At 46.1% G+C, this 21761-nt stretch overlaps 1 protein-coding gene across 14 annotated transcripts; it reads right to left on the bottom strand.

The window, feature by feature from the left end:
* Positions 1-490: 490 nt before the first annotated feature.
* On the bottom strand, positions 491-20694 carry NACA (nascent polypeptide associated complex subunit alpha). 14 transcript variants are annotated; one of them, XM_063119707.1, is made up of 12 exons: positions 10911-11324; positions 10512-10736; positions 10404-10469; positions 10293-10373; positions 9855-10250; positions 8670-9800; positions 6395-6480; positions 5018-5095; positions 3714-3860; positions 3081-3209; positions 1304-1426; positions 491-609 (listed from the first exon to the last, which is right to left on the bottom strand). In XM_063119707.1, exons 1-12 carry the CDS (start codon positions 11179-11181, stop codon positions 595-597), a joined length of 2748 nt encoding a protein of 915 aa, XP_062975777.1. In that variant the 5' UTR covers positions 11182-11324; the 3' UTR covers positions 491-594. The 14 variants fall into 14 exon arrangements, with proteins under 14 accessions (XP_062975777.1, XP_062975781.1, XP_062975782.1 ...); XM_063119711.1 differs by having other exon boundaries at positions 9855-10373; positions 10911-10952; positions 11028-11324; XM_063119712.1 differs by having other exon boundaries at positions 9855-10373; positions 10911-10961; positions 11037-11324.
* Between the last annotated feature and the right edge of the window lie 1067 nt (positions 20695-21761).

The raw sequence follows: 21761 nt of genomic DNA, 5'->3' as shown, positions 1-21761 counted from the left end.
TGGCTCTGTGTTTATGAACTTTAGATGTACATTACGAAACAGTGGCAAGCAATGGCAGGAGCCCAAATATGATGCAGCCTTAGCTAAGATCAACCAAAATGGCTGAAATAGTGGCAAAGGTTTTCCCTTGGCTCATTGAAATTGAAGGACAAACTGTTCTTTGCTCAGTGTTACTCAAAGCTCTCCAGCATGACAGCCTGCGTTAATCGAGACCATTAACAGGACATTTCTAAACTACAAACACTAGATCTATGACTGAGCGTTAACTTTTCAGAGCAAGATGAATAAGCACACACTGTGCCTATCAAGAACCATTCACACCAAGCCTGGCAATTCGAAGACTTAATTGAAACATTTCAGTAAATAGTCAAAAACAATTTCAGGTGGTCAGACCTGGGTCATCAACTGCAACTACATTTTTTTTTTTAGTTTATTGAGGAATCTAATGTGTTCCGGGAAACAACGAAAAAAATGAAAGATGCGTGAAACCTTTTAAACCACAACTTTTATTAATTGATAGAAATAGTACAAATTTTCAATTCAGCTGCTATTTACTCTCCTCTGTAACACCAAAAAGCTCCCCTTTCTGGATGGCTACATCGTCAATTCCTGGAAAGAAACAGAAAGAAGCAAGTTAGGAACTCTCTTTGTTCACTCTTAGGTGGTGGGATGAAGAAATTCACTTCACCAAAGCAAACCAGGCAAACTGTTTATCTATCCTGCAGAGCCAAGTAACCTTGGGGGCTATTGTTATGGCTGCCTGTGATTTTAGACAGAGGGGAAAAGGAACACAGAGGGTGTAATTCTAGCTATGATAAAGCAATCAGATGAGGACAGGCAAAGATACAGTGCCTGGTTCCCAAGTAGTTGCCTAGGATATAACATTGAACACTGATGCATTTATCTATCCCCCAAGGAAACACGCTGGCTGTATCTGCACTAGAAGCTTCAAGTGGTTTAACCAAGTCTCTTCTTCCTGCCCCCCCAAGAACCTTGGGAATTGTACTTCTGTGAAGAGAATGGCGGTCTCCAACAAGATACTTCTGGGCACCCTTGCAAAGCTAAATCACAGCAGTTAAACCCATTTGGAAGTGTATACATGGCCTTGAACTTTATCTTGCACTCATGGGGACAGTTAGCAAGAGTACTGGGACAAATAGAAGAGAAAACAATTCTTTCCCAATGAGTTGATTAGTCAAGCGAAATTGCCATGTAAAATGTCCATGGAGACCCCTCCCATCTATCTATATTCTAGACCAGGTCCACTGGCCCAGCCTCAAACGGTATTCAATCAGGCACTTACCATTATAGCATTTACGATATCATTACTGTTATTCTTCAGGGCACGGACGGCTTTTGCCCGGGAAACATTCGCTTGGGACATCACTAACTCGATGTCTTTTACTTCAACGCCAGTCTCGTCAACCTGGATGGGAAGAGAGTATGTCTCAGGGCATCTGTTTAGGTCTCATCCTGCCGAGCAGGAGAGGAGTGACGAGGATCCAGTGAGAACTCCTTCAATTTAAATATCCATTCAACCAAAAGTTTTACAATAGCCATAATGGTTCCCTAATATGCAGGAAATATAGTACAATAGAGCCCAAGCCCACGATTCCCCTGGGACCTTGAAAAACTCACCCATTTACTCTCAATTCTCAATATGGTAAAACAGAAATACTAGCAGCACTGCATGATCTCACTGGGGTGTTTTAAAAATACTATATAGCTAACTCAGTTTCAGCAGATCTTCCTGGGGGCAGGAGGACATGCTGAAAATGTGAGTTAGCTATAATATTCATAATAGAGGGCCAAGGACAAAATGGAGAATGGTGGTTTCACTGAAACCGAAGGACTACAAATATGAACACAGCTTCATAAAAGTAATTAACAATTTGGGTAGTCCCCACCCCAAACCCATTCAAAATGAATTTTATACTACCACATATACAGAGGCCATCGCTTGAGCAGCAGAGAAAGAAGAAATGATAACAGAGCAGGCAAGTGGATGTGCTCTCTACACATGCTCAGAGTTCAAATATCACACCCTGGCCTGGGCTCTGCTCTGTACCTGCCTTCAGTTGAGATTCTTGCTGATTTCCATTTGCTTAGCAGTAGCGGAGAAGTGGTCTGCTTGCAGTGAAGTGAGCAAAGGCAGTATACTCCCAGCAAGCCCAGAATAGTTATGAATTACTTTTAACAGTTTCCCCCCATTTGTTAGACTGCTAAGCGCATGACAGCTCATTCCACAAGGGGTGTTGTTTTCAAAGCCCCAGTACAATAATGTTGTGGCACTAACAACATAAATGCTGCTATCAAAAAAGTACCCAATGAGCCTGCGTTACTCCCCCATCTATTAATGGCTGAAACAAGAAACAACAGCTGGTTCTATTTTTTCTTTATGTGGCTCCTAGAACATTTTTTTCTAGAGAGATCCTAAGAAGGTTATTCATCCGAGAATGGATTTAGCTCCCACCTCCACCAAAATTACTGAAGCAGCAGGAAAAATAATACTTCAAGATTCAAGCATGTCACTTAGAGGCAGGCAAGGAAGAGCCACGGGACATGGCAACTCTTTCTGGCTGAACCTCAATCAGGAATGAGCTATGTGTGTACCCTGGCACATTTTGAGCTACTGTAGCTGCTCAACAGTGGAAAGAACCTGGAACAAAATATGTCTCCTGCAGGAAGTGCATCTAGAGATGCGCAGGAAGCAGTAAATTCACAACAGACCGGCGGGGGGTGGGGGGAGGAGACTGGTTTAGGCTGCCTAATAGAGATACTGAAAACAACCGAGAGCACATGAAGGATCACTGGGCTGTATCTCTCACTCTCCCCTGAAGAACAACAAGAGTGAGCCTAGTAAACTTCTTTCCTCCTTAGTCAATAGTCAGAGTCAGCCCCAGTAAGAAATCAAGGAACTCTCAGCCAGCAGAAGAGGTTTTTCCTGCTTTGCAACACGTCTCAGACACCATGGAAAAATTAGCAAGATCAACAGCTATGATTTGACTATGATTGCTAGCTGCAAGTCCAGAGCTGTGTGAAAGCTCTGGCCCACAACCTCATAGAAGTGTGTGCCATACCTCCTCCTCTTCGCTTTCCTCTTGTACAGTGGGAGTTTGTGTGTTTTCCTGAATGTTTGAAACGGCTTCTCCTTGCACTTTGAATTTCTCAGCAGCAGCCAGCTGTGCTTGCTGTGACAGATCTTCAATCTGGAAGAAATGGGTGAGAAGAGAAGAGAGGGGTCAGTGATGCTGTTATAGTTGAAGAAAATAATGATGAGCAAAGCAAACAGAACAGAGGGCTCCACAAGCATTCCTAAGACAAAAACTGCAGCTTTTACACAGCAGAAAGAACCCCTTGCCCTCAATGAACATTTAGAACCCCACCCCCAAATAAACACAGTAGCAGGGAGCTGCATAGTGCAGCTGTTCTTTTTCAAATTATTAAGCCTCAAAGATCCAGGGGAACCTCCAGCCTACAGACAAAATCCAGCCTATAAGGGGTCCCCATCTGTCCAGTTTCTCCCCTAGTTCCTCTTCTCCTGCCTGAAAATTTTGGACCTCTCTTGGAGGATCCCACCCGCTGCTGGCATGTAGCTGACGTGCTTGCCTGGAGCTAATCTGGCCCTTGGGCCGAAATGAATTCCATGCCCCTTGTCTAGTTGGCAGCAAAGCTACTGTGTTGTTGCAAAAATAGATTCTTGCTTAGCCCACCTTTGCTTCGCCAAAGACTATATAGGTATCTGATGCAGGACTTTTGTATACATCTGGCTTGGTGATGACAAACAGGATGTTTTTGGATTTCCGAATAGTAACCCTGGTTACACCTGTGACTTGACGAAGGCCAAGCTTGGACATTGCCTTAAAAACAAAAGGAGAAAGTTTGGAAGGAAAGTTAAGCCATTGAGTATCTCAGCTAATCTAGGCTACAGCAAGAACTCACCATGCATACGACCCAGGACTATAAAACTCACCTTGTAATGCAAGACAGATTTTTTTGATACCTGATCAATTCAAAAACCAAAACCACCTTCAAAATCTTTTTCTGAGAGGGAGGCAGAAGAAAGCCCAAAACTATGGAGCGAATGTTCCTAGCTGTTTCATTAATCCCATGTTACCTCTGCTTTACTTTCTTCAGTAAAATGAGGACACCCTCTCAGAAACAAATAAAGCAGACCTGGACATTTCTTCTTAGTCAGAATAAAACTTCTCCATGCAGAAATTCCCCTGATGAAGAGCCAACAAGCTCAATACACTCTGGCATGTGCTCTATATTCATACATTATTCTCTGTATCACACTATGTGGTCATTTTCTGACCAGCTGATCTTAGGAATTTACCACTTGTGACCTGCTACTTTCGTGAGGGAATGAGCAGAGTAGGGGGGGGGGGAAATCGCAGAGCAACAGGCCCATTCCTAACTATGCAACTCACTCTGGTTTACTTCTTTCTGTGAGCTGCTTCTGTAAAAATGAGGATGGTAGTTCAGAAAGAGAAAATGGGCACAAGAAATCAGATCAATCCTCTTGCAAGTTATAGTAAAATGGGCCTTGCAAGAACATCTCAATCAAAGTGTCCAAATGTTTATATATAGCAGTCTCTGGGCATAAAAGGTTTGAGTAGCTACGTTTTCTGGCTAAGGCAAGGAAAACACCAGGAACTGACCAGGTTTAGAAAACATGGCACAGCTCATTGTGGGTTATTTAACCTACAATGAACCATGGTACCCACAGGCACTAAGTTGCATATGCTACCCATGCTCAGTTTTCATCTCAAAGGAACCTGGCGAACCCTTGCATAACCCTAAAAAAACCTGTGGATTATGCTAAGATTATTTAACCCTTGTACAGCCCACATTTGCTAGGTTCGCACAACACAACAACCCTGAGTGGAAGGTTGTATGTTAAAAATGGTGGCCAGACACACCCCACAGTGGGTTAAATAACCCATGCTGGACTGTTGTGTCATCCGAACAGCCTCATTGTGTTGTTCAGCCATTTTCATCCACTTGGTCTTACCTTCCGTGCTTTCTTTTCACTCCTGCTCTGTTTTGCTTTGCTAACTGGTTCTTCATCTATTTCAGCTGCTGCTGCAAGCTGTCAGAATAAAAGACAGAAAATGGGATCAAAAGAAACCCCAGCAAAACCACCACAAAAATACAACTTATCACTGACGATTTGAGAATAAACTAACTGGCTAGTGGCCAGGGATAAGATAACCAACACTCAAAACTACAGCGGAGCAATACACTTATTAAGATTTAAAATGTCACAAAAGGGCAAGCAAGCTTTCAAGTTCTCCACGGCTTTTTCATGCTGAAAAAGCAAAAAACAAAACCAGCAAATTAAAAAGGGGGGAATAGAATAACCTGGGCATGACAGAAAATCCCAGAAGTCTCACAGCAACAGCAGTTTTGAACCTATAAAGCCAGCTTAAGTATGGAGATATCCAAGTAACTGCTTGTTGTTGTTTTTCATTTTCAAAATACAGAAATACAGCTATTGTAGTTTCTTTATCCCTTTAGCTCCTGAAATGTTGCTCCTAGCATGGAAAGTCCAATGCAGTCTATGTAACACCCTTGTCAATCTACCTCAAGACTGTTGTGAAGTGTAGACTTCAGGGCTTTTCCATCATGTTAAGTGTCATCCTACCTTTTATCATTTTGCTTAACACAGAGATTGAAGAAGCGTTTGGGAGAAAGCTGCAAAGCAGTGGTGCAGAAACTTCGCATCGTAGGCCAAATTGAGCCCTCTGAGTGGGGGTGTGGAAAGCAAATCCAGCCCTCTAGAATCCCTCAGATGGCCACGCCCTCTTCCCCATACCTATTCAATACTTTGGTGGTTTCTTGGCTTTTGTGCACTCCCTGATCCCCCACCCCACACAATTCTAAAAGGCTGAAATGCCTCTCCTAAGATTTGAGTTACTGGCACTACTTTAAGCTAAAGTATGCTGGTACTTTTTGGTATTTTGGCCCCATCCCTTTTGCCTTCAGCCCTGCCTACCCCTGGAATGCAGCCCCCGCTGAGAGCTTCTCTGAAATTGAATCCAAACCTCGGGCTGAAAGAGGTTCAACACCTCTTCTGTAAAGAATAAATTTAGAAGTTTGAAATGTTTAGCACACTTAAACCATCCTAGGACCATGATGCCAGTTACAATGGCCCTGTTTAGAAGACACCTTAAACCACGGTTTTAACCATGCTGAAGAAGGCAAAAAGCCTCATTCACCATGGTTAAAGCTGTGCTTTAAGGTGTCTTCTGGCCAGTGTGTGCAGGTGCAGAAAGCTTACCCTGTAAATGGTATGAGGGTATGGGACTTGGATACACTTGCTTCAAGATCACAGTGTTCTGTGGCCCTGCCCAGAATGCCCATTAAACTCAACACTGTGCCTTCTCACCTGTGCCTGCTGTGTCGTGGCCTGCGTGGAGTCTTGTTCTTCAAGTTCTGGCACTGATTCATCACTGTCGGATTCTGTTCCAGACCCTACAGAAAGAAACAGGCATAATTTTTTCCCCAACTTGGTGTCTTGCAGGAGTGGCAGGCAGGTCCAGGCAAAACATGAAGAGCTTTGCTGCTTGGAGGAATCTTTCACTTCTTTATTGTGCCAATGCAGATTCAAAACTCATTATCAAGCCAACAAACTTCAGTGTTATCTGACAGTGTTCATTCCCAACGAGGTAGCAAATCAACAGAAACAGACACAAAAGTAATGCAATATACAAACAACTCTGGAAAGCAGTGATCTATGTAATAGCAGGTTCAATTTGTGCAGCAACAGGCGGGAAAGACAAGGTGCTTTGGTGTTGCTCAGTCTAGGCAAAAAGACAGTCTACCACGCCCACCCCCCGCACCCCCATTTAGTCTCTTTCAGGCGGACTAAATCAAACCAATATTTCTTTGAGACTTGCTAAAATTGACAGGCACTGCCTTCAGATCACTGAACATGAGTATGTATGTATGGGAGGGGCGAGGTAAAAGAAAACAATTCCAAAGGGTTTTTAGTTGCAGCTAAAAGCTGACATTTGGAAAGATATTATGTAGGGATATTGTTGAGCTCTCAAAAGGCACAGCATGAAAGCATCCAGGGAGAGAGAGCTTCCAACTTCTTGGCAGTAGAGTCTAGCCTATGTTCTCATGGTTAAGGCATCACCTCTGCTTTGAACAGTAGTGTTGAGAAGCAGGAAAGACGATGGTTTGAAGATCAGGAATGTGTTGCAGACTTGCACGCTCCCTCCCTATCATATATGGATTTCCCCTTCCTTTTTAGTTTGTGATAATCATAGTTTACTATGCTGTCTAAACTGGGCAAACGATAGCTAGCCCTAACCAGGATTGCTTCCAAATGATGGTTTGCAAATTCGGTTTGCCAGAAGTCATGGCAAGTTTTGCTTGTCACAAACCATGGAAAGGAGAGAGCATTCATAGAAGGGGAAAACTTGAGCCCAAAGCATATTTCCAATGAAGTTTTATGATATCCGAATGGAGCCACTACGAAAGAAATTGTTGAATACTGTTAATTTCTCACCTTTTAGAAGTAACAAAAAGGCACAGATTTTGAAAGCTCAATTTCATAACAGTGAGCTGGATGTGCTTCACCTCAAGATCTTACAACAAAGTCCATCGTCACTTTGAGAAAGAGAGCGCCGCCAAACACCCCTCCCCACTGCCATTATATGGCTGCCATCTCTAGATGCAGGATACATCCCTCCATCTTTCAGCAGACTGCTGGCTCACGTGCCTATTTACTGCAGCATGTCGGTGACTTAATTCAAGTGGGAGGGAACCACCGATGCGAAAGCAGCAGAATATATCTAGGCCACCCTTTAACTGGAACAAGTGCAACTGCCTATTCCCTCTCACCTGCCAATGAACTCATGGGCTAATTCCAGCTCATGCAACTCCCCCCACTAGACTGAGGTGACTGGTTGCTAGACAGAACTGCAGACTACTTACTTCTGATCTTTGGCAGATATCTCAATTTAACACGCAATATGCATATTGTTTAATATGTACTTAACAGAAAACCTCCTGATGACATAAAACAAAATCCCTGTGTACCAAGTGCAGGTGCAAATACAGACAATGTACAATAAGAGTGGATGGGAAGACATTAGCATTAGACTGCTATTTCCCAGGATAAAACATTACATCATAACAGAGCTGGCAACACATGCTAAATCTATGAACATCTCACTCAAAGCGGCTGCAATTAGCAAGATCTATTGGATATCCAATCACAAGCAAAGTTCTAGGATTGGAGAGTGCAGGCTGAGAGAACGGCAAGTGCTACAGAAAACAAAGCTGTGATTAGAGTTTCTAGGTTAGTGCTATTCCAGAAATACCAGCCAAGGCAAGGTTGACGTCACACTCTCTATAAGACACCCACAGCATGCGAACAGACTCTCTCATTTGTGGCACATATTCTTATGCATAAATCTCGAGTCCTCAGTGCACACAAAGGAGCTTTCCATTGGCTTTGACAAGGACTGGTTCCAGTTCAGCACGGACTGACTTTGGATTAGTTAAATTCACTTCTAAATGCTATCTTTCTAGGCTAACACACAAAACAGAGAGCACGAGGGGACTCAAGGTCCCTTGCCTGTACAGACAGATTAGTATTCAGTGAGCACTCTGTGATATCCATGCACACAGCAAACGGAGGAGGCAAATACCCTTGTCATTCTTCAGGGCAGGCTGTTTGGCAGGAAGAGGAGGAAGAGGAGCAGTTGCTGGGACCTCAGCAAGAGCCACAGCGGGTTTAGGAGAGAAATCCACCAGGACTGGCTGCAGAGGTGGCTCCCCAGCAGGCACCTCTGGAGGGATCAGAGGTGGCAGCTCGTCGTCTTCAATGATAGCAGAGGCAGGGGTGGGGGGTTTGGGTGGCATTTCTGATGCTACGCCAGATGTAGATGAAACTGGCAATGGCTTAGGAGTTAGCTTTTTCACAGGGGAAGCAGGAGGTGGTGCAGGGGAAGCAGGAGGTGGTGCAGGGGAAGCAGGGAGACTGCTTGCAGCTGGGGCAGAAACAGAGCGATCAGCAGGCACAAGAGGCAAAGATGCTGTTTTCTGTGGAGGCACCACGTCCCCGGCAGAGGAGACTGAAGCAGCAGAGCCAACAGGGACAGCTGGTGATTTGGGGGCGGAGATAGGGCCAGGGGTTGCCAGAGTAAGAGGAGCAGGAGGAGATGGGGCAGCAGATGACACCGGAGAAGCTATTAGGGAAGTCATGGCCAAAGTGCCAGGAGGGATAACAGATGCTACTGGAGGAAGAGACCCAGAAACAGCAACCATAGGGGACATTGTAGAGGGTACAGGGCTAGAAGCAGGCACTGATGGGGCCCCAGGAGAAGTTATGGGGGCAGAAGTCAATGCCACAGAAACAACCCCTGCTGGGACTACAGTCGGGATTGCAGGTCCAGAAATGGGTACTAAAGGAGAAGCTACAGGACAAGAAGAAGGTCCTGCTGGGGCCACAGGGCCTGAAGCAGATGCCAAAGGAGAAGTAGATTTCACGGGTGGCACTGCAGGTGTCAGTGATTTAGGAGCCAGTCCTGCTGGGGCCATAGGAACAGGCACTGCTGAAGCTAATGGGCAGGAATCAGGAAGCACAAGACCAGAGATAGGTCCCAAAAGAGGAGCCATGGGACCAGAAGCCACAGAGCAAGAAGTGGACGTCACAGGGGGCATTGGTTTAGATGCAGCCCCTGCTGCGGTCATAGGAGGGGGTACGGGGCCAGAAGTGGGTCCTGCTGGAGCCACAGGGGCAGAAACAGGAGATGAAGGAGGAAGAGGTTTCACTGCAGGTGCCAATGGTGTAGGAGTGGACCCTACTGGAGCAGCCAAGGGGCCAGAGATAGGAGCCAAGCCAGGAGTCACAGGCTGGGAAGCAGGTACTGCTGGGGTTACAGGTGCTGAAGGAGAAGTAGATTTCACAAGTGGCACTGCAGGTAACAAAGATGCAGGAGTAGGCCCTGCTGGGATTACAGAACCAGAAGTAGATTCTGAAGGGGCAGCAGATTTCACTTGAGGCACTGCAGGCACCACAGGTTTAAATGGAGGCACTGCTGGGCCTACAGGGCCAGAAGTAGGTTTCACAGGTTGCCCTGCAGGGACCACTGGTTTAGATGCAGACTCTGCGGGGGCCACAGGACCAGGAGTGGGTTTCACAGGTGGCACTACTGGAGCCACAGGACCAGAAGCAGGCCCTGCTGGGGCCACAGGGCCAGAGGCAGGTTCTGAAGGGCCAGAAGCAGGTTTCACAGGTGGCGCTGCTGGGGCCACAGGGCCAGAAGCAGGTTTCACTGGTGGCCCTGCAGGGACCACTGGTTTAGATGCAGACTCTGCGGGGGCCACAGGACCAGGAGTGGGTTTCACAGGTGGCACTACTGGAGCCACAGGACCAGAAGCAGGCCCTGCTGGGGCCACAAGAGGGGCCACAGGGCCAGAGGCAGGTTCTGAAGGGCCAGAAGCAGGTTTCACAGGTGGTGCTGCTGGGGCCACAGGGCCAGAAGCAGGTTTCACTGGTGGCCCTGCAGGGACCACTGGTTTAGATGTTGGCACTGCTGGGGCCACAGGGCCAGAAGCAGGCCCTGCTGGGGCCACAAGAGGGACCACAGGACCAGAGGCAGGTGCTGAAGGGCCAGAAGCAGGTTTCACAGGTGGCACTGCCGGGGCCACAGGGCCAGAAGCAGGTGCTGAAGGTGAAGCAGGTTTTATAGGTGGCCCTGTAGGTGCCACTGGTTTAGATGCAGGTGCTGGTAAGGCCACAGGGCCAGAAGGAGGTTTTACAGGTGACAATGCTGGGACCATAGGAGGGGCTATAGGGTCAGAAACCTGTGCTGAAGGGGAAGCAGGTTTTATAGGTGGCCCTGTAGGTGCCACTGGTTTAGATGCAGGTGCTGGTGGGGCCACAGGAGGGACTACAGGGTTAGAAACAGGTGCTGAAGGGGAAGCCGGTTTCACAGGTGGCCCTGCAGAAGCCACCACTGGTTTGGATGCTGGCACTGCCGGGGCCATAGGGCTAGAAACAGGTTTTACAGGTGGTATTGCTGGGGCCCGAGGAGGGACTACAGGGCTAGAAGCAGGTGCTGAAGGTGAAGCAGGTTTTATAGGTGGCCCTGTAGGTGCCACTGGTTTAGTTGCAGGTGGGGCCACAGGGCTAGAAGGAGGTTTTACAGGTGGCATTGCTGGGGCCACAGGAGGAACTACAGGGTCAGAAACAGGTGCTGAAGGGGAAGCAACTTTCACAGCTGGCACTGCTATGGCCACTGGTTTCGATGCAGGCACTGCTGTGGACACAGGAGGGATGATAGGGCCAGAAACCCGAGAAGCAGGTTTCATAGGTGGTGGTACAGGTACCAATGCTATAGGAGCAGACCCTGTTGGGCACATAGAAGGAACTGCAGGCCACACTGGAGAGGCCACAGGGAAGGAAGTACCTACCATGGGGCCAGAAATAGGTCCTGAAGGAGGAGTTGTGGGATGGCAAATAAACCCCACAGGTGGCCCTGCGGGAGCCACAGCACTAACCACAGGCAATGGAGAGGACACACTTATGGGTATACTAGGAGAAGCGGGATGTATCGTAGTGCTCTGAGATTTAGTGACATGGGGGGAGGGCACAGGGGGTGAAGTAGGAGCCACTGTGCCAGGAGCAGGAGCCGCAGGAAGATCAGAAGTTGGACAAGGGCTCACAGGGCTACGAACAGAAAGTGGTGGTAATGTGGGGGGAACAACTGCAGAAGTTGGGGGAAGAGGAGATGGAGCAGAGGGTAGGGGCATGCAGGAAGAACCTGAAGCATGAGCAGTGATGGGGGCTGTGGGACTGACAGGAAAGCTGGGAGGAACTGAAGGAGCAACAGGAACAACAGGGAGAATGAAAGGGACAGGAGGACATGGTGGCATCTGAGAAATTGGGGCTGCAGAAGTTGTCGGTGCTGAGCTCATAGGGGAGGCTGGAGAAGCCAAACTAAGAGAGTCAGAGGAAATGATTTGGGCTGGGGAAGAAACTAATGCAATGCTCAAAGATGAGGGGCTAACTATCTGTGCAGAAGCAGCCAGATCTGGAGGCTTCAGGGGAGAAGGAGGTGCCTGTGCTGCTACAGCTGAAATACCAGGAGGCAAGGCAGGACCAGGAGTGACTGGCATGGGGACAGAGGGAGCAGCCACAAGGGAGAAAAGCTGCCCAGGTGAAGCAGCAAAGCCAGTAGGTGCCAGTGGAGTACTGAAAGGACAGGGTCCGGCAAGGGGAGAGTTAGTGTCATGGGATGAAGGGGAAGGGTGAGCAGCACTAGAAACAGAGGAGCCGGAAACAGCAGCTAAAGGAGAGAAAAAGTGAATCAACGATGACTAGAAAAACATTGGGGAAGAAAAAACGAGTTATCTAGAGCCTCCCACATGGAAATGCTGCTCAGTTACCTGTGGAGCAGAAATGACTGCACCTGCTGCCAGAAAAATATCAAATTATTTGTGCTCCCCCCACCCCCATGAGTCATGTCTTTGTAGCCACGGTTCTTCAGACACTGCCAATATTTCGCTAGAGGACATGTGCAGGATTAAGCCCTTTGAAAACAAGTTAATGTGCTACAGCTAAAACCAACCCCGCTGTCACCTCTCCAGTTGGATCTCTCACCACAAATCCAACCCTATTACGTACACATCTGGTTAGACAACCCTCAAACAACCCCAGCTGCTTGGGTTTGCACAACATAAGCCATGGCAAGCCAGGCACCATTAAAAAAATGGTTCCCACGGGCACCCAGCACAATGCAACAGGTAAATTAAGTCTTCTTTGCTAAAACATGATAAATAAATAAATAAATAAATAAATGGTGGGCCGTTGAGATGTACAAACTACGAACAGAACTAAGGTGCCTGGACTCCAAGGTCACTGATGTCTACCAACACCTTACTAAATGCTATGGTTAATGTAACTGCATTAACACAGCACAGCAAAATATGGTTAAGGAGACACACATTGGGATTAAGGGCATATACCTGGCGCTCGAATGGGGGGTTCAGAAAAACAGGCTGCAGGTGCTTCAGGAGCACCAGTAAAAAGGCCAGGAGCTAAACAAACAAGAGCAATAGGTTATTACAGAGCAGACCAATAATTCAAGGGCTAAAACAACCCAGAAGGTTCTATTCCCTTGGCCTGGTCAACATGACAAATTAGATCTATTGTGAGCTGCCCACCCCTGAACCTTTTATGTCAGGTTTGCCATTGTTCAAACCTAGATTGGACCAAAGTTAATACAAACTTGCATTGGGAACATGCAATTTACACCATGAATTTCTACCACTTTATCAACTAGTGTGGGGCTTGGGAAAGAGACATTGGCATGTTAGCACCAACCCAAACTGATCTTAGCAGCATCAGTCATCCACTCTAAGAAATGTCCCATTCAAGTCTTAAAGGGCAGCTTGACCAATCTTACAAACTTACACATGCAGAGGAAGAGTAAATAGTTGTTGAAAGGAGGGTCTGCAAGTCTGTTTATCAACTGACTTAATCAAAGTTAGAGGCACACTGCTCTGTGGGGTCATGCACACAAAAAATGCCCAGAAGATGACATATTGATGTTTGATTACATGGGAAAATGAGCATATCACACGCAACTCCAACAATGCAACATGAGAAACTATTCTGGGGGGGATCAAGGGTCCTTCACTGGACTGTTCATCTATAACTGAGTGACATGCTTTTGCAATAATGGGGTTGCACTCCCTCTGGAGCAGGTTCGTAGCTTGGGGGTTCTCTTAGAACTATCACTGTCATTTGAGGCTCAAGTGGCCTCGGTGGCATGGAATGCCTTCTGGTGGCCCAGCTACGCCCCTATCTGGACAAGGATAACTTAGCTTCAGTTGTCTATGCTCTGGTAACCTCCAAGTTAGATTACTGCAAAAAAAATATTGTGAACCGCCCAGAGAGCTTCGGCTATTGGGCGGTATAAAAATGTAATAAATAAATAAATAATGCGCTCTAAGTGGGGCTGCCTTTGAAGATGGTTTGGAAGCTGCAGCTTGTGCAAAATGCAGCCGCCAGATTGATAACTGGAACCAGAAGGTTCAAACATATAAGACCTACTCTGGCCCGCTTGCATTGGCTGTCTGTACATTTCTGAGCCTGATTCAAGGTGCAGGTTTTAACCTATAAAGGCTTACACAGCTTGGGACCACAATACCTGATGGAACGCCTCTTCTGACCTGTACACTATGCTCAACATCTATGGCCCTCCTCCAGGAGCCTATGCCAAAGGAATCTTGGAGGATGGCAACAAGGGAGAGGGCCTTTTCAGTTGTAGCCCCCCAATTATGGAACGATCTCCCCAATGAGGCTCGCCTGGTGCCAACATTATCTTTTCAGTGTCAGGTCAAGACTTTTCTCCCAGGCATTTAACAGCATATGCTAAGTTTTTAACTGACCCCAGAATAGTTATTTAAATAGATGTTGTCTGTTTTTATGCTTTAAAACTTTGTTAATTTGTTTTTAACGTTCACTGTTTTAATTTTTGTAAACAGCCCAAAGAGCTTCGGCTATGGGGCGGTATATAAATGTAATAAATAAAAAATAACTATCTCCAACCATGGGCTGTGTTACTTCACAGCAGGACTGGGATGACACCCAGAATTTGTCATATAAACAGAAGGGCAGTAAATGCCAGATTGAGCTACTGCTCAGACTACACTAATCCTGTCTGCTCTAAAGAAAAAGAAGGGCTGCAATCTATGCAAATCATACCTATTCCATCTAGAAATCTGTGTACCTGAAACCTTGGCCTTGGTTTCAAGTTTTCCAGCAAGAACTCTGAAAGCCTCGACACTGAGAGAATTAGTTTCAATGCTGTCATGATTGATTCTTATGAATGAGCTACCAAACAGCCCTTACTGTAGATTCTGGCTCTTTTTTCTATTAGGCAGATATAAGAGAGAAGATGAAAGAACCACCATACAAGCTCCTTTGTACTGGCCACTCAACTGCTCGTTTGCATTGGCCACTTAATGACCCATAGAAGTATTGATGCAAGTCACATGAAAAGGTCAGAGGCCTCATGTTCTCTGCTATGAACCCATTCCTGTCAGGAACTGGAAAAGTAGGTGTAAGATGGGAGAGCAGAACTGAATGCACAGTACAAAATAAAAACACCTTGAACAAGGTAGGGAAAAGGCTCAGAGTGCAATCAGGAAGTTACAAATTTCATGCTAAGACAGCAAAAATATTTCTTGAAAGTTTTAGCTGCTACCAGAGCTGGCCTAGCTAAACACTAACTGTACCATAAAAGCACAGCTGTTCAATGTAATATTTTAAACCTTTATGGCTTCTTCACCCACCCCCACCCCAATTAATCTAAAATATGAGTGACAGCATTTGTAAAATGTACTCTTACTACAAAGAGTATACTCAAAGATGTCTCAAGTAAACTCTGAAAATGCATTTTTAGGAAAGATAAAAGCAAAACACCTCAATACTCTACTGCCCCGCTGAGGGGATGCCAGTTTTTAAAATCTCTGTGCTCTTTATTCGGCAAGTAAGGAAGATTAAACCTAAGACCTCAGTTTAAACTGAGTTGGCATTTTGGGTACCTTGAGTCATTATAACGCTTTTTATTTCTATTTTTTAAAATGTAGTTATTTCAACCCCAGCTTGCTGTTTTAACATTAGACCTACCTGAAGGCTCCAGAGCATTCCCAGCCTGAGAACCCTTGACTGCCAGTTCAGGATTCTTGGTGGCAACTGGTTTGGACTCCTCAGCTGTCAGCATCACTTCCATGGGGGCCCCAGGAACTGGAGCTGGAGTTACTGCAACAGTGTCAACTGTTCAGATACTACCCAGAAAACCCAACAGTGTCTGCACATGCCAGATGTGGTGCTTAGCAATCCAAAACAGAAGTATCCAGCCATGGGGGGGGGGGAGTGGAAGTTATCCTTAGTAACCCAGACAAATGGCACTAGCAAACCCTCATGCGTGAAGCACTATAGGAACAATCTATTTTGGGGAGAAAGTTGACAAAATAAGTTGCCCTCCCTAGCAAATTAGTGTCACTGCACAAACAGATTTGAACTAGCTGAGGGCTTCCTTTAATGGTGGTTTAGACTGTGGTACCAGTGATGATGTGACCATGTGCAATGCTGCTGCCATGGGCTGAACTCATCTGACATCAGCTTTTCAATGTTAACACTGAAATGTCAAATGACAATCTGTGTCTAGCAGTCATGTATGCAACCACTGCACCATGAGATAACACAGCTGGAGTCAGTCAAGGGTAACTAAAAAAAAGCATAGCTGCCACTGGCATAGGCAGCAGCAAACAATCTTCATAATTTATCTCAGTGGTAACCAATTCCCATGAGGGCAGAAAGGAATACTCTACATATTGGATTCTGGTAAATATAAGCAAGAATGGATAGGTGCCCTGGATTTGGAAATGGCTGTACCAGTATTATTCTTTCACCTATCTTGTTTAAATACAGAATTTCTATGCCACCCCAGAACCAGTTCTTGCTTCCAGGTTCAGTGTGGGTGGCACTGACAGAGCAGGTCTGCCTTCTTAAATTAAGGAGGGTCCAGTAGCAAAGCTTGACTGAAGCGAAGCTCCAGTCACCTCCTCAGTGAACTGTCTACTCAGTCAAGTGTGGCCTCCCCCAACCTGATGCCCTCCAGATGTTTTGTACTTGGCCAATGGTTAGGGATGCTGAAAGTTGACGTGCAAAATATCTGGGGGGTGCCAGGCTTGGAAAGGCTGTTCTAGTGTATCACATACATTGCCAAGCACTACACTGGCACCTATAGCCATATCTTCTTGCAGGAGTCACGGAATAGCACTCTAGCATGAACAGTCTACCAGGACACAAGAAGAACTGAATACCCATGTGGACTTTGGTTTGATGCATATCCTCAAAACAGATGAGCAGTCATTTGCTGCTTGCTTTAGAGTATACAGTGTTCCATTCCAGAGAGCACCAATAGAATTCCCAATAGAACTCCAGTTACTTTCTGTCTCCAAGTCAAACTCATATCACCCCTTTCGACAGAAATCATTGCATTTACCAGTCATGCAGTGTACAATATCCCCATGCGTAGGTGTGTGTAGTTGAGATTCAGTCACAAAGTCATGCAGTGTTCCTAGGCTTCCAGGCAGACATGTAGCAAACAAGGAAATCTGGTTCTCTGCTAACCAGCATCCATGATACCACCTTCAAGACAGACAGCTGGAAACATAATATATGAAGTGCAGTGGGTTGAGAATTAGTAAGTCCTAGGTAGAAGGATCCGCGCTTACACGCACACACACACACTTCAAAATACAACCAGGTATTTCACCACTAGCACATTTATCAGATGTGTGTTATGGTCAAGTGCAGGATGCTTGGTAAATGCCAAACCATGTAATCATTTGGCTTGGATACCCAAGGCAATGTGCTTCTTTGCTCTGCATTTAAGTTAAGAGACATTAGGGAGTGTATTAGCAATCTCTTCACTCAAAATCTAGTTACTTTCAAAGTAATAGGCAATAAAGTTCCAGTCTTGATTAATTCCCCATATATATTTTTAACACTTTCACAGCCACACAAGAACAATCTATGCTACCTTAAACAGTCACATTCACAAGAGGAAAGATAAGAAGAGCTGCAAAGTAATTATGGATTGTTCATATGCCAACACCCCAACTCCTGGCTGTCACACAGGTTTAGGACTATGACAATGTTGGATACTTCAATTCTGATTAAATGATCTTTCACCTCCTTCCTGAAGAACTTTTACATATTTAACTGCTAGTAACAGTGGAGAATAATTGGGAAAACTATCCATGTGGAGATGCTTTGAAACAAACGAAGTTTACTCTATTATAAAAGGCTAGAAACAGATCACCCAAACCATAAAGCAAGTATCTAGCATTTGACCTGGTTAGTACTGCCAAGAGTCACACTTATCTAGAGTTTCATTTGGTAATCACACCAAGTTACCACACACACACAAATCAGAAGCTTAGTCATTAGTATTTTTTTTAGCATATCATACTCTAAAACCTCCACAATGAAGCTGGATAGCAGGGTTTATCCAGCTTGTGATTCACTTTAAGCATGCTACAGCCATATCCCAGACAGAGAACCTGCAACTCATCCAACTAAGAAGAGATCAAATTTGGTAAAGGCACAAGAGGACGATTTATTTCAAAATGTTTATCTCAACTTCTCAAAGTCAAAATAATATCTCTATAGCATTTCTTAATACTCAATGTGCTTCCCATTCATTATCTCAGCAATCCTTACAACAATCCTGTAAGGAAGATGTATATTATTCACATATTGCAGATAGAGGGCTGAAATTGAGAAAACAGTGGCCTCCCTAAGTCTACCTATTAAGCGTACAGCAGAGGCAACACTTCAATTAGCAGCCTCATGTAGTGCAATCCTATAATATCTTTGCAGGAGCAAGCCCCACTGAATTTAATGGGACTTACTCTTAGGCAAGTGTGCACAGGATTGTCACTTTAGTCTCCTCACCACTATTCTACACTTCCAGTGTGGTGTAGTGGCTAGAGTGTTGGACTAGGAGTTGGGTGATTTGGGTTCTTGTCCCCACTCGGCCATGGAAATCCACTGGGTGACTTTGGGCCAGTCACAGGCTCTCAGCCCCGCTTAACTCACAGGGTTGTTGTTGTGAGGATAAAATTGAGAGGATTATGTATGCCGCCTTGGGTTCCTTGGAGGAAAAAAGGCAGAATATAAATGCGATAACAACAACAACACCCCTTATTTGCATGATCTATTTCTCAAAATGGTTTTACATACTGAGTTAAACTGGCTGACTGGATGAGTTTCAGGATCCTTTCTAAAGGTGTATTAATCATCCAAGACACTAACCTGTCTCAGCCTGAGGCTGTGGCAACTCCTGTTCTGTCGCTGGGACAGTTTCTGTGGCTTCACCAGGCATTTCTGGGAAAAAGGGAGGAAAGTAAAATTCAGTCATTTTTTCCTAGTTATCAAGTTAATACGATTGCAGGATATCAAACAGAACTCTTGCTCCTCTCCAATCAAAATAGCAAAGCAAGCTACATTTAAACAAGCTAAATTACTTCCCTCTATAGAAGGGGTGGACAACTGCTGGCCCTCCAGATGTTTTGGCCTACAACTCTTGTCATTTCTCACCATTGGCTATGCTGGCTATGGCTGATGGAAGTTGTAGGTGAAAATATTTGGAGGGCCACTAGCTGCTCAACCCTGCCCAGAACATGAACATTGCATCTAGGTACAATTTGCTCAAAGTATCTATTGGGGGGGGGGGGGAGAGATCCTCATACATGCATTTAACTGGAAGTTAAAGTATTCAAAACCTTTTGTCTGTCCAATTATTTGTAAACTTTTAACTAATCTTCATGCCCTTGCTAAATGGATAAAAGATCATCTCCAATAAACAATCACCAGAAAGTTAAGGTCCACAAGTTGATCTGGATGCAACAAGTGCACAAACTTGCCACTGAACACCCACAACTTGCATCACTGGACAAATTTTAATTTTGGGTTTTTAAAGCTTTGATTCACAACCTCTTACCCTCACCTAACAAAGCAACATGAGCAACAAGACTAGCAGAGACATACTGAAACTTAGGTCATGTCCCACAAAGAAACAATCTGTCAAATACTATTAACCATTATAACTAAACACCCATGTTCAATATCAGTATACCTCTGAATACCAAATGATGAGGGCCCATAGAAAGTGGCTTGTAAACTTCCTAGAAATGTAACAATGGTCTAGTTAGGCCTTTGGTCTGAACCTCTTGTTCTCCTTACCACAGGTCCATCACAAGGCCCTTTCATGTACCCAAATCTATGCTACAGCGAGATCTTCCATTCACTCTCACGGGTGGATATTCCCACCACACCATCCCCTCCGCCCTCCATGACACAACCAACAAACAGCTGAACCATGGGACAAACCTCCATTCCTTTCATTCCACCAAGCTTTAAAGACGGTGTCCTGACACTCCGACACCATCACCTCCCAATATATCTTACTCTTACCCCCACTGGGACCATTTTGAGAATAGGGAGGAGCGGGGGAGAGCAAGGCCCCGATCCATCCTCTGGCAAACCCTGTTGACGTAAGTGAACACGGCCCTTTTATACCCCTCCTGCCCCACAGTTGGGTGACTAGGGGGCAAAGCTGGCCGAGGGTCCTCCGGCCGCTGATCCCTAAAGCAGAAGGGCGAAGACCAGGGGACGCAGTCAGGGAAGGGAAGGGAAGGGAAGGCGCGCACACGCCTGCCCAATTTGGGAAGAGCTGAAGAGCGGAGTTTCCCTCCCAAACGACTTTATTCCCCCCTTGCATGTGTTGGCGAACACGCTCTCTTCACGAATGCTAGGGGTCCTTCCCCTCGGGGTTCCTGACTCGGTTCTTCCTTGAACCGAAGACCCTTCCCCAATGCCCTGCACAGGCCCTACAACTCGGAGTAAGTGGCCCAAGCGGCCTGTTTGCGGAGCCGTCGCCGACTCCCAGAGCCCCGTCGCGGCGCGCCTGCCCATAGCGCGTCCCCCTGAGCAGCCCGAGCCTTCCCCAGTTTCAGCGCCGCCCGCCCGCCCAGCCAGAGCGCGCTCAGAGGCAGATGGCGGCGGATAGAAATAGACAAACTTACTGTACGAGACGATCCAGGCGCAAGATGGCGGCGAAAAGAGAGCGAAAGGTGGAGGGAGGGTGACTTCCGGTACGAGCCAGAACGGCTTCCGGGTCCCAGCGGGGCTCTTCCATGTGCTGCTGCAGCCGCTTCTCCTTCCTCGTTCTCTTCGCCCTGGACAAGGACTGAACTGCAGCTATACCACGCGAGAGCTGCTGCTTCTCTCTCCAAGGGACGGAAAAAGCACCTGCTAAGGCAGCTGCAGTAACTGGGAGGAATGAATAGATAGGGGACGGTGTAAAAGCCGGAACGGAACGGAACAGGCCGGAACAGCCCCATTATATTAAAAAACCATACCAAAAACAGTGGCATGTGTTAGCAACACTTGAGAACAATATTTTAAGACTAAAACCATACCAATATTATATCACTATTAACCCCAGAACTCCCAAAACGACGTCCGGAACAGAATGGGATGGCCGGAACGGCCACTAGGGAACGAGCGATATCAACCAAACTCACCAGGCATGCATAACTAAATGGCAGGGATGTAATAGGCCACAAAAGTTGCCCCGAAACCACGTTCAGACACCCGTTCCGGGCAAAAACGCATATTGCGCAAAATCGGCCGTAACGGCAGCTTCCCAATGAGATAAGTGAACCAAACTCACCAGATGCACATAACTAGGTGGGACAAATGCAGAAAGCTCCAAAAGTTGCCCCAAAACCACGTTCAGATACCCGTTCCGGGGAAAAACGTGTATTGCGCAAAACGGGCCGTAACAGCAGCTTCCCAATGAGGAAAGTCAACCAAACTCACCAGATGCACATGACAAGGTGGGACAAATATAGAACGCTCCAAAAGTTGCCCCGAAACCACGTTCAGATACCCATTCCGGGCAAAAACGCGTATTGTGCAAAATGGGCCGTAACGGCAGCTTCCCAATGAGATACTTGAACCAAACTCACCAGACACACATTACTAGGTGGGGCAAATATAGAAAGCTCCAAAAGTTGCCCCCAAACCACGTTCAGATACCCGTTCCGGGCAAAAACGCGTATTGCGCAAAACGGGCCGTAACGGCAGCTTCCCAATGAGGTAAGTGAACCAAACTCACCAGATGCACATGACAAGGTGGGACAAATAT

The sequence above is a fragment of the Elgaria multicarinata genome, chromosome 3 (assembly GCF_023053635.1).
Source record: "Elgaria multicarinata webbii isolate HBS135686 ecotype San Diego chromosome 3, rElgMul1.1.pri, whole genome shotgun sequence".
Taxonomy (NCBI): domain Eukaryota; kingdom Metazoa; phylum Chordata; class Lepidosauria; order Squamata; family Anguidae; genus Elgaria; species Elgaria multicarinata.
Note: the sequence above shows the minus strand (reverse complement) of the source record. Positions and strands in the feature narration are given on the sequence as shown.